Source organism: Oncorhynchus nerka, linkage group LG20 (genome assembly GCF_034236695.1).
Source record: "Oncorhynchus nerka isolate Pitt River linkage group LG20, Oner_Uvic_2.0, whole genome shotgun sequence".
Classification (NCBI taxonomy): domain Eukaryota; kingdom Metazoa; phylum Chordata; class Actinopteri; order Salmoniformes; family Salmonidae; genus Oncorhynchus; species Oncorhynchus nerka.
The window spans coordinates 26,107,662-26,120,412 of NC_088415.1; the positions used below are offsets into that span (position 1 = coordinate 26,107,662).

The 12,751-nt window shown below is 44.2% G+C and overlaps 1 protein-coding gene across 1 annotated transcript; it reads left to right on the forward strand.

Moving 5' to 3' along the window:
• Positions 1-3,203: 3,203 nt before the first annotated feature.
• LOC115101872 (uncharacterized) lies at positions 3,204-9,430 on the forward strand. The gene is made up of 5 exons (XM_065006044.1): positions 3,204-3,429; positions 3,650-5,672; positions 5,808-6,000; positions 6,514-6,710; positions 7,526-9,430. Exons 1-5 carry the CDS (start codon positions 3,204-3,206, stop codon positions 7,701-7,703), a joined length of 2,817 nt encoding a protein of 938 aa, XP_064862116.1. The 3' UTR covers positions 7,704-9,430.
• Positions 9,431-12,751: the final 3,321 nt, after the last annotated feature.

Here is a 12,751-nt window from a genome sequence, read left to right on the forward strand (position 1 = left end):
AATTTCCTCCCCAAAACTGAAAGGAGTCTATGATGTAATAAAGTATATGACGTAATTTATTATTATTATTATGTTGGTGTGTTTCAAAGTTCTCAGTTCTGAAAGAATGAGACTTTGCCTCGGCTTCATCAAAAATGTTTATTTTTTGGTACTTAATGTGTATTTATTTAAAGAGCCCATGAGATAAATAGGAGATTATATCATATCTATTTTTCTTTCAAAAGTATATCTATTTGTATTTATATTTTCAGATAAATAGTTATTTATCATAGGGGGAAATGGAGGAGAAACCAACTATGAGTGATATCGATTTGGACAAGATCCTTTCTACACCTCAAGAAGTACCACATTCCGTTGAGGTGGTACTGAGGAAATTGGAAATTGCTGAAATGGGTCGAGCTAAACGAGTGAGTCACATTCCAAAAATGGTTCCACTTGTAACTCCCATGCCCATATGAAATTATTGTTGTGAAGAATTGTCATAAAAATATGTATTTAAGAAGAGCATGTGAGCCAGCGAGCATATTTGGTTCATTGGAAGTTGTGGGAACATGTGTTTTTGGTTTTTACATTGGTTGTTGGAACGAAGCCATAAGTTTCCTGACCGATAAAACTGAAGAACAGAACAGAAGTCAAAATTTCACCTGTGCTGGGAAAGCTTATTTTTAGGTTGCAGGGAGATTCTGAGAACATTTCACTCTGGCTCCTTGAAAGTTTTCCTGGGAGATTTTATTAATGCTCTGAGAACAGAAATTACAGTGGGGCAAAAAAGTATTTAGTCAGCCACCAATTGTGCAAGTTCTCCCACTTAAAAAGATGAGAGGCCTGTAATTTTCATCATAGGTACACTTCAACTATGACAGACAAAATGAGATTTTTTTCTCCAAAAAATCACATTGTAGGATTTTTAATGAATTTATTTGCAAATTATGGTGGAAAATAAGTATTTGGTCAATAACAAAAGTGTATCTCAATACTTTGTTATATACCCTTTGTTGGCAATGACAGAGGTCAAATGTTTTCTGTAAGTCTTCACAAGGTTTTCACACACTGTTGCTGGTATTTTGGCCCATTCCTCCATGCAGATCTCCTCTAGAGCAGTGATGTTTTGGGGCTGTTGCTGGGCAACACTGACTTTCAACTCCCTCCAAAGATTTTCTATGGGGTTGAGATCTGGAGACTGGCTAGGCCACTACAGGACCTTGAAATGCTTCTTACGAAGCCACTCCTTCGTTGCCCAGGTGGTGTGTTTGGGATCATTGTCATGCTGAAAGACCCAGCCACATTTCATCTTCAATGCCCTTGCTGATTGAAGGAGGTTTTCACTCAAAATCTCACGATACATGGCCCCATTCATTCTTTCCTTTACAGGGATCAGTCGTCCTGGTCCCTTTGCAGAAAAACAGCCCCAAAGCATGATGTTTCCACCTCCATGCTTCACAGTAGGTATGGTGTTCTTTGGATGCAACTCAGTATTCTTTGTCCTCCAAACACGACGAGTTGAGTTTTTACCAAAAAGTTCTATTTTGGTTTCATCTGACCATATGACATTCTCCCAATCTTCTTCTGGATCATCCAATTGCTCTCTAGCAAACTTCAGACGGGCCTGGACATGTACTGGCTTAAGCAGGGGGACACGTCTGGCACTGCAGGATTTGAGTCCCTGGCGGCGTAGTGTGTTACTGATGGTAGGCTTTGTTACTTTGGTCCCAGCTCTCTGCAGGTCATTCACTAGGTCCCACCGTGTGGTTCTGGGATTTTTGCTCACCGTTCTTGTGATCATTTTGACCCCACGGGGTGAGATCTTGCGTGGAGCCCCATATCGAGGGAGATTATCAGTGGTCTTGTATGTCTTCCATTTCCTAATAGTTGCTCCCACAGTTGATTTCTTCAAACCAAGCTGCTTACCTATTGCAGATTCAGTCTTCTTGGCCTGGTGCAGGTCTACAATTTTGTTTCTGGTGTCCTTTGACAGCTCTTTGGTCTTGGCCATAGTGGAGTTTGGAGTGTGACTGTTTGAGGTTGTGGACAGGTGTCTTTTATACTGATAACAAGTTCAAACAGGTGCCATTAATACAGGTAACGAGTGGAGGACAGATGAGCCTCTTAAAGAAGAAGTTACAGGTCTGTGAGAGCCAGAAATCTTGCTTGTTTGTAGGTGACCAAATACTTATTTTCCACCATAATTTGCAAATAAATTCATTAAAAATCCTACAATGTGATTTTCTGTATTATTTTTTTTCATTTTGTCTGTCATAGTTGAAGTGTACCTATGATGAAAATTACAGGCCTCTCTCATCTTTTTAAGTGGGTGAACTTGCACAATTGTATGTTATTTGAAGGTTTTTTAATAACTTTGTTAAAACTTCCTGAATGTGTCATTAACAATTTTAATAACTGTTAGCTTATTTTGGCGTAACTTTTTGTTAAACTCCAAGCACATACGTAAAGTATGTTTTTTTGTTGTCAAATTCCTTAAATGTGCTAAGAATGTTCCAAAGTCAAGCAACTATCCTGCAACATTCCCAGGAAGTTGTGTGAAGGTTGTATGCAAAATAACCGTAGGACAACCACGATCTCACCAATCTCTAAGAAACATATGTGCTAGCTGGAATGAGATATGAGCATAGTTACCAATATCCCCTCACTACCTGTAGGTCATATGGCAGAGAAGCACTTTTTCATGATGCCTCGTGTTCTACTTCTTCATTTAAATCACTTCATAGTAGTGTGGCATCCCTGTTTTTACGGCACAGGTGGTAGTGCACTCGCCCCACTGTAACCTCAGAGTCAGGTTCAAGTCTCTCTACTGCTGTTCCCCTTCCATCGTTACACAATATTATTTGTAGTAGTATTCCATGTAGGCCTATCCAGTATCTTCTAGCCTCATACAAACCATCCTGATGCGAGATCAGGACAATTGCCTGTGTGTGTGAAGAAACACACACACAGGCACAGACACACGTTTACACATGCAGATGATAAGACACGCACTATACACACACATGGATTTTGTATTGTAGATATGTGGTAGTAGAGTAGTGGCCTGAGGGAACACACTTAATGTGTTGTGAAAAGTGTTAATGTAATGTCGTGTAATATTTTAAATGGTATATAACTGCCTTAATGTTGCTGGACCTCAAGAAGAGTAGCTGCAGCCAAGGCTGCTAGGAATCCTTAACAAATACAAATACCTACAGGACATGGCAGGGAGACTACACGTGATCCTGAAAAGTGTAAACAAGGCGCTGTGCCGCATGCGCTTGGCCTCGGCTGTAGAGGAGGAGGATGACCTGATAACACAATCACAGCATCTGGAGGAGAAGCGCAGGCGTGGCCAGCAGCTCGTCACTATCCAAGCATTCCTACAGTCCAGCCAGGACAAGGAAAATGAGCTCAGCGTGGTCCTCCAGTGGCTCAGAAACATGAGTGAGTGGCACAGTGCCATTAGCTGTTCAAAGTGCTTTAGAATTGGACCAAAGTGCTTCAGTAATTAATGCTCATACCATGGTTGTGATATCTGTTCTGTACAATCTATTTTTATACACTGCTTGCTCTTCAGGGGTTTAAGTCAGGATACTGTAAATAACATTGTGACATTTGTTAGGGCTTTATTAATACAATTTTATTAATTGGTTGATTGCTGTAGACCAGGAGCTGGTGGAGGTGGAGGAGGACGAGGACTTCCGGGAGGTGGATGGTATCACTGAGGAATGGGTTGAGGAGATGCAAGACAAGATCCAGAGTTTCATGTCGGACATCCAAGCTTGCATTGTACGTCTTCACGAGCTTTGTGGATTCCTCTTTGAACTCGACACCAGGAAAACCAAAAAGAAAGAAGCAGAACATAAGAAGGGAGGTGTGTGGCACTGGTGGCTGGAGTCAAAAGTCGATGCCAGGACGATACTGAAGATCCAGGAGCTGCAGCCGCCCACAGTGGACCGCATGATGGCGGAGCCCAGCCTGGCCACCAAGTCTTCCACAGATCTGTCCTTCATGCTGGGTGACATCTCCAAGTCCATGTCCTGCAACAAGGCCATGAGCATGGCCTTTAAGTTCATTCAGACGGGGCTCCACAACCTAAACGAGGCTCTGCAGGAGCGCACATGCGAGGCCCACAAAACCCAAGCCCAACTGGATGAGATGAAGGCTAATGACTGCCGTGCTAACCTGGCCCGTGCCAAAGCAGAGCTGGAAGGGGACAAGACAAGGATCACCAAACTGGAGGGAGATAACTATAACCTTCAGGAGGAGATCGCAGCGCACAAGTTCCAGATCCACAAGCTGGAGGGAATGGTTAGGTCAGGTCAACAGGGTTCTGTGATTAAAGTGATTGAGCCGGTGATGGAATTCCCCATGACTCAGAGCCAAACCCAGCCAGAGAGCACCTCAGTCCCATTCAATCCGAAATATCCCAGACGGCCCCCTCCGTCTAAGAAGGAGCAGAAGCCAAAGATAGCGCCATCAGTGGTAGAATCACAGCTACCCAAGAGCCCACCCAAGACTGCGGCTGGGACGGAGCCAGAGTCCATTGAGGAGGAGTATGTCGAAGAGGAGATACCTCCCACACCTTCCCCTGTGTCTGAAGAGGAGATCAAGCCCGAGACATCGCCTGATGAATTGGACCTCTTTGAGGCAATGGAGAAGAACAGCACCAGCCTCTTGGATGGCTTCCAGTCATCTGTGTTCAACATAATTGAAAAGTCCCTCAGTGTTAAGGGTATAGGCCTAGAGGCAGACAAGGCCAACGACGCCATCAAACTCTACATCATCCTTCAGAAAACCATCCGAAACTCCTTCAACAACATCACCTCCAAACTCCATGGGAAATTTACAGACAGCATCCTGGGCATGCCGTTTGAGGAGGACAAAGTGGCTTGGGATGGGTTCTGGGACGACACCACCAAGTCACCAGGGGACATGCTCAAAGAGATCAACTCTATGTTCGTCAGCCATGACCATAACATTGAGAATTTGGGCGCCAATGTGCACATGCTCATGAAAGAAGAAGACAAGAACGCCAAGTCTGCTTCCAAGAAAGGACCCCACCAAGAATGCCGTCACTCTGTGTCTGAGGTCCTGATCCAGTTGAAGAACATCAACAACATGAGCAAGCAGCAGACCTGTAAGATGCGCCTGGCCCTGGAGAACCTCATAGACATGAACAACAAGTTGGATAATGAGCCCAAGACTGAGGAGGAACAGCCATTCACCAGCCATTTCTCCATCTCGTCCTCTGACAGCTTTGTAGAGGAAGAGGAGATCAGAGTGGAGTTGAAACGCCACCACCACATCGAGAAAACTGTCAAAGTACCGGTAGAGAAGCGAATCAAGAGGAGACATACTCCACATCAGACAACGAGGCAAGTACTGAAACCCAGACTTATAGAAACAGCCAACCAGGGGGACATGGAGCGGTATAAGATGGAGATTGAGGAGGAGGGGAGGAAGATAGAGAAAACGGTGATGGTGGGGGCGACCTACCAGGTGAACGTGGTGTCTCAGAGGACCAACCTGAATCTCCTGAGGCAGGCGGCGATCAGCGGGGAGATCTCCACTGAGCTGTACAGCATGGCCAAGGACCTCATCACACACATTCTGGGCATGGATGAGATGAGACTGGCCTGCCTGCTCCGCAAGTTCATGGCCTACAGATCAGTGCAGCAAGTCCGGTATGATAAGAATTTATGCTCATACTCTTTTTTGGTAGAATTGTTTTGTTTATATGATTCACGGGACCATTTATTGATCAGAACTTGTATTTTTGGAATACAATTTATTTTTTAACCTCTATTTTTTCTTGTCAGTTACAATCTGAATATGCAGTTGGTTGCTGCTCGGGAGCTAAAGGATGGACAGTCGGTAAAAGAAATATACTCCTTCCTGACGAAACTGGATGTGTACCAGAAACGGACGTTGCGTCGGTGGAGTGCTAAACAAGCTGCTATTGAACACAGCCGCAAGACCTGCCTTGCTCGCATGCTATATCTTTTCAGTGAGGTGAGGAAGAATAGTAGACACAAGCCTTAATTTGGTTGCTACATTCACTTTCATCCTATAGACATATGGCTTTTCATGGGGCTTTTATCGTTGGTTATCTTTAATAATGTTGTGGTCATTTAAAATGTTAAAGCTGTTCAATGGAACATTTGAAACCCAATGGGTTCAGAGCCTTTCCTCAAACACATACATTTTAGAATGGTAATATCCATGGAAAGCAAACTCTGTTGATCTATATCCGTTCTATGTGAAGCGATCCTGCTTCTGGCAGTAGGCGGTACAGTTTTTCTACTTTTGATTTCTCCGTCTGGTACTTGTTGGGTATTTCAACAGAAAATATGCAAGAGTAATGGCTGTTTAGAAGGTATTTTACAGCGTATTGTTTGGACTATACAACCATACTTCATATTATACTTTGAAATGTAGAAGGTTAGATTAGTAAACGATGGTACAAAAGACTTACCGCACAGCACCTTTAAAATAAATCAACCACAATTCCTACAATTTCCTCAGATAAGACAAGACTACAACGTGCACCTGCTCACCCCGTTCCCGTGCTCCAGCCACTCCCGTCAACATCTGGCCATCAAGTCCCACAAGCTGACGTGGTCCCTGAACCCTGGTTGCCAGCGTCACCACCTGCCCACTCCAGCCCAGACCCCCCACCTGGTGATGCCCGCCTCAGAGGCCGGACCCCTGAGCGGAGTCAGGTATGGGCAAGGCCATTAAGGTTAAGGGCATCATTACATGTTCCACAAAAAAATGTGATATAGCTGATCAAGTGTATTTGTGGTCTATGCTATGTGGGAAAAACAAAACAAGCTCTGAAAACAAGGATAGCAGAACACAGGAGTAATATCAGGACTCGTCAGAACATTAGCTCTGAGACACATTGGCATCGAACATGTTAAGACACCTAGGAGGGGAGGAGATACTGATAATCTATTACTGAGAAGAGAATTGGATTGGATTTACCGTTTGCGTACAATCTCCTAGATGTCTGAACCAAGAGTTTGATATCAGACCATTTGTTACCTGAATATGTCACTTTACTTTGATTTGTCTTGCCTTCCAGGTTACCCACTTGGTCATTTTGTAAACATATATTATGTTCTGGAACCATTACATGTACCCATCTCATTGTTATTTCATTATTAGAGATATACAAATGTGTTTTGCACCCACCGTGCGTCACATGGTCATGTGAGGTGAAATGTGTATATTTGGGGATGTGAACACTCAGTGTGTTTGACCTGACGAAGATCCGTTTTGGATGGAAACGTTGTCAATAAAGCGGTGAATTGGGAGCTTTAACAGTGTGCGGGCCTTCTTGTTCTATATAGGTACAGGGACCCCCACTGTCAACCCCCAGTATTGTGAACTCATTAAATGGACTTTATGTTGCTGCAGTAAATTATTATTACGATAATGCAGTCATGTAACCATACTGCAATGTTCAGCCTCAGCTCTCCCTCCCCTTCCTAATTGGTACAGATACAGTAACTCAGTGCTTTGTCTCTCTCAGGGAGCTGTTGAGGGGTCAGCTACCCACACTGTGGCATTGTAATCTGACCATGAACAACATGCAGCTGGCCAGGAAGATGGCCTCTCCCCCCTGCAACCTCTCCTCCATTCCCCTGCTGATGCAGATGGACGTCAACCATAGCCGAGCCACTGCACTGCGCTCTGCACAGGGCAGGTAAGGCCTCACACACTGCAACCTCTCCTCCATCCCCCTGCTGATGCAGATGGATGTCAACCATAGCCGAGCCACTGCACTGCACTCTGCACAGGGCAGGTAAGGCCTCACACACTGCAACCTCTCCTCCATCCCCCTGCTGATGCAGATGGACGTCAACCATAGCCGAGCCACTGCACTGCGCTCTGCACAGGGCAGGTAAGGCCTCACACACTGCAACCTCTCCTCCATCCCCCTGCTGATGCAGATGGACATCAACCATAGCCGAGCCACTGCACAGCGCTCTGCACAGGGCAGGTAAGGCCTCACACACTGCAACCTCTCCTCCATCCCCCTGCTGATGCAGATGGACATCAACCATAGCCGAGCCACTGCACAGCGCTCTGCACAGGGCAGGTAAGGCCTCACACACTGCAACCTCTCCTCCATCCCCCTGCTGATGCAGATGGATGTCAACCATAGCCGAGCCACTGCACTGCGCTCTGCACAGGGCAGGTAAGGCCTCACACACTGCAACCTCTCCTCCATCCCCCTGCTGATGCAGATGGATGTCAACCATAGCCGAGCCACTGCACTGCGCTCTGCACAGGGCAGGTAAGGCCTCACACACTGCATCAACTGGTATCAATGGATAGGAGCTTAGAGAGCAGCAATGTTTGGACAATTCAAGGCAAGATCTTAGTATTTTCGGATTATGTCCTTCCCCTGGTGAAAGGTATAGACTGCTTGTGATATTGAGTTTCAGTTCTAAATTCTCATTGGTTTGTGATGCGTGAACTGCAGTGGTGTAAAGTAATTAAGTAAAAATACTTTAAAGTACTACGTACTTAAAGTAGTTTTTCGGGGTATCTGTACTTTACTCTATTTTTGACAACTTTTACTTCGCTACATTCCTAAAGAAAATAATGTACTTTTTACTCCATACATTTTCCCTAACACCCAAGAGTACTCGTTGCATTTTGAATGCTTAGCAGCACAGGAAATGGTCTAATTCCCCCACTTATCAAGAGAACATACCTGGTCTTCCTACTGCCTCTGATCTGGCAGACTCAGTAAACACACATGCTTTGTTTGTAAATGATGTCTGAGTGTTGGAGTGTGCCACTGGCTATCTGTACATTAAAATAACAAGAAAATGGTGCTGTTTGCTTAATATAAGGAATTCGAAAAATATTTATACTTTTACTTTTGATACTTAAGTTTTATTTTAGCAATTACATTTACTTTTGATACTTAAGTATATTTAAAACCCAATACTTTTAGACTTTTACTCAAGTAGTATTTTTCTGGAGGAATTTCGCTTTTATTTGAGTCATTTTTCTATTAAGGTATTTTTACTTTTCCTCAAGTATGACAATTGGGTACTTTTTTCCATCACTGGTGAACGGGATAACGGGATAATGGGATAAGCCACTGCACTTATTGAGTCCCAGAGAGGCAAATCGACCTCTGGGTTTTATTACAGGGATATTGGATGTTAAGAGAGCAGGGCACAGGAAACTGACTTCTGTCATCTGTGTGTAGTGTACCCAGCACAAATGTCTAAAGACAAGCTAAACTAAAGTCTGAGTTATTGAGTGTGTTATCATCTCTTCTCTGTCTCAGGATAAGTGGGCGATAGCTGCATGCTTTCTAGAGGAGATGTGTTGATGCATAGGGAGATGATCTACTGAAGGGATCCAGTCTGTCACTAATCTCAAACGCCAGCCAATAAAGAATACGTTCACTCCAGCCCCATGCTCCATGCCTCATTTACTCCCACACTGTAGTTTTCAGTGGCGTCACAGGACAGCTGAACAAGCACGTGTGCAAAAGGTACAATTGTTGAGCTGTCGGGAAGAGGCATCCAGTGAATCCATTCACATAGCCACATCATTTTAAAAACCTTGTTGAGAGGGGTTTCCTCTCCCCTTCCATAAGACTTTCCCTCATTGTTTGCCTTGGTATCAGGACTGGACATGGGTTGATTCCTACAGTATGTTAATGCATGCAGAAGTATATTAGGGGTCTTTAACTGCTTCCTGAAAACCCTATTTGTTAGGTGCCTCCTAAGAAGAGGTAGGTGCAGGAGTCAGGAGCAGGAGAGCAAGGAATTCCAGTTTGCACAGTCGTTTATTATAAGTCCTAACCCACCAACAACAGGCGGGGAAAATCACGAAACACACGGAGGAGAAACCTCTACTCCTAACACAGTACCAACGGTACCACGACTGCGAGGGAAAAAAAACATATGGCGCAAACACGCACCCCTAACAGAGCTAACACAGCAAAATAATCCCGCACAAAGACTAGCAGGCAGTGGAGGTTAATAAACCCACCGAAATTAACTAATCAGACACAGGTGATAACAACAACAACAGACAGACACAAACAAAAAGGAAAAATGGATCGGTGGCAGCTAGTAGGCCGGCGACGACGACCGCCAAGCACCGCCCGAACAGGGAGAGGAGCCACCTTCGGTGGAAGTCGTGACACTATTAGAAGTGTATCCGGCTTTCCAGAGCAGTTCTGAGAATGAACTTTTTTTCTGTTTGCGCACCAGCAGGTGAAGACCGCTTGTAGAGCAATTGTTGCAGCAGTAGCACAGTGACTACAAATAATAATTCACTCACAGTCGCACACAATATCCACCATATACCTTTGCACAACAAAAGGTGTATGTACACTCACACTATATATTTACATTTAAGTCATTTAGCAAGACGCTCTTATCCAGAGCAATTTACAGTTAGTGCATTCATCTTAAGATAGCTAGGTGGGTCAACCATATATCACAGGCATAGAAAGTACTCTTTTCCTCAATAACATAGCTATCAGTAGAGTCAGTAGAGTCAGACTCTGTTGTCCTAGCTTCATGGGGAAGCTGGTTCCACCATTGCGGTGCCAGGACAGAGAAAAGCTTGGGCTGGGCTGAGTGGGAGCTGGCCTCCCGTAGGGGTGGGAGGGCCAAGAGACCTGAGGTGGCAGAACAGAGTGCTTGGGTTGGAGTGTAGGGTTTGAGCACAGCCTGAAGGTAGGGAGGGGTAGTTCCTCTTGCTGCTCCGTAGGTAAGCACCATGGTCTTGCAGTGGATGCAAGCTTCGAATGGAAGCCAGAGGAGTGTGCGGTGGAGTGGGGTGACATGAGCGAACTTGGGAAGGTTGAAAACCAGGTGGGCTGCAGCATTCTGGATAAGTTGCAGGGGTTTAAGTGTCACACATGGTGACCCCTGCCAACAGCGAGTTGCAGTAGTCCAGACAGGAGAGGACAAGTGCCTGGATTAGGACCTGCGCCGCTTCCTGTGTGAGGTAGGGTCATGTGTGGAGTACAGAGGAGCCTCTTAAAGAAGAAGTTACAGGTCTGTGAGAGCCAGAAATCTTGTTTGTTTGTAGGTGGCCAAATACTTATTGTCCACCATAATTTGCAAATAAATTCATTAAAAATCCTGCAATGGGATTTTCTGGATTTTTTTTCTCATTTTGTCTGTCATAGCTGAAGTGTACCTATGATGAAAATTACAGGCCTCTCTCATCTTTTTAAGTTGGAGAACTTGCACAATTGGTGGCTGACTAAATACTTTTTTGCCCCACTGTATGTGTGAGTGAGACCAGTTTACTCAATAGGCTAAGTGAATGAGTAGCGGATGTTGTCAACCTTTTTTCAAAGTGGTTGACAAAGTCGTTCATAGAGAGGGAGGAGGGAGGGGGCGGGGTGGAGGATTAGGAATGGAGGAGAAGGTATAAAATAGTTTCCTAGGGTTAGAGGCAGCTTGAAATGTATAGTGGTAGAAAGTGGCTTTAGCAGCAGATACAGAGGAAGAGAAGGTAGAGAGTAGGGAGTGAAAGGATGATAGGTCCTCCGGATGTTTAGTTTTCCTTCATTTTTGCTCAGCTGCCCACTTCAATTCAGCTTATAAAGGCTTCATAAAACCTTCATAATACCTTCATAAGCACTAAATGTGTTACAAAGCATCTATAACCATATGCCATGCTTTATAAAGGGTTGATAAATGTGGCATAACTGTGTGACATAATCACCAATGTCAAATGTGACCTGAGCCACTATGTCGAATACGATATAAACGTGTGCTTTATAAAGGGCGGCATATTGTGCTGAAGGAAGGATACACTCTAACGTGATGTCATGTTAGTCACATTACACCTAGTCTCATTCCCAGATACTTCTGCCCAAATGCGCGGTATTTCTGGTGGACCAATGCATAAAACTTGGCCTTCATTAGTTAGGGCTAGGCTTCAAATACAATTTTAAGAAGATCAGTTGTAGAAATGGGCAGGGTTTAGCAATAATTATGACTTTTTGACTGTGTTACGTAGTGACGATGACAAACATTCTACTCAGTAAGAATCCTATAGAATTCTATGGCACACCCACTAAGGCCGACTTTTAATGGTTGATATCCCAGGCTTATACTGTATGTTATGTGTGTGCAATAGCCTGGAGACAACATTACACCAAGAAATACTTATCTTGATGAAAGCCCCCAACCTAAAGAAATTGAAAAGGTCTTTCATCTGGAACTAAGTTACATGTTCCTCAGTACACAAACACACATGCAACAAAAACTATCCAGACCGCGTGGTACTGGGCCCAGTCAGGTCTTTGACACATTCACCTACTAACCCCTGCTGAAAGATCAGCCACAAAATGTTGGCACCATTGTAACAGGTTGTAATCAAGCCCTGGTCTCCAGCATGGGAACAGAAGAGAAATACCTGGTGCAGTAGTCTCAGCTTGGACTACTCCAAATCATCTTGGTTCTGGCACACAGACACTAACACAAATGCAAGCTTTGCAGGTCCATTAACCCATTTAAATACCTATCACACCCTACAGTAAACTGTGGATCATGAGAAAACCTTCATAAATCATCAGAACTTTAATAACCTATTTATTGAAACTTTATGTAGTGTCCTGTAATACTTACTCTGAAGTGAGACACATTCAGTCATTCATAACACATCCATAAAGACTGTACTGCATGACACTGTGCTTAATTTAAAGTCAGACCCCTTTGGTCATTCATAACACATCCATAAAGACTGTACTGCATGA

Coding starts and splice junctions, on each gene's coding strand:
- LOC115101872 (XM_065006044.1), top strand. CDS start 3,204: ATGGCAGGGAGACTACACGTGATCCTGAAAAGTGTAAACAAGGCGCTG. Junction 5,673..5,807: donor AGATCAGTGCAGCAAGTCCG/GTATGATAAGAA, acceptor TTTTCTTGTCAG/TTACAATCTGAATATGCAGT. Junction 6,001..6,513: donor TGCTATATCTTTTCAGTGAG/GTGAGGAAGAAT, acceptor CAATTTCCTCAG/ATAAGACAAGACTACAACGT.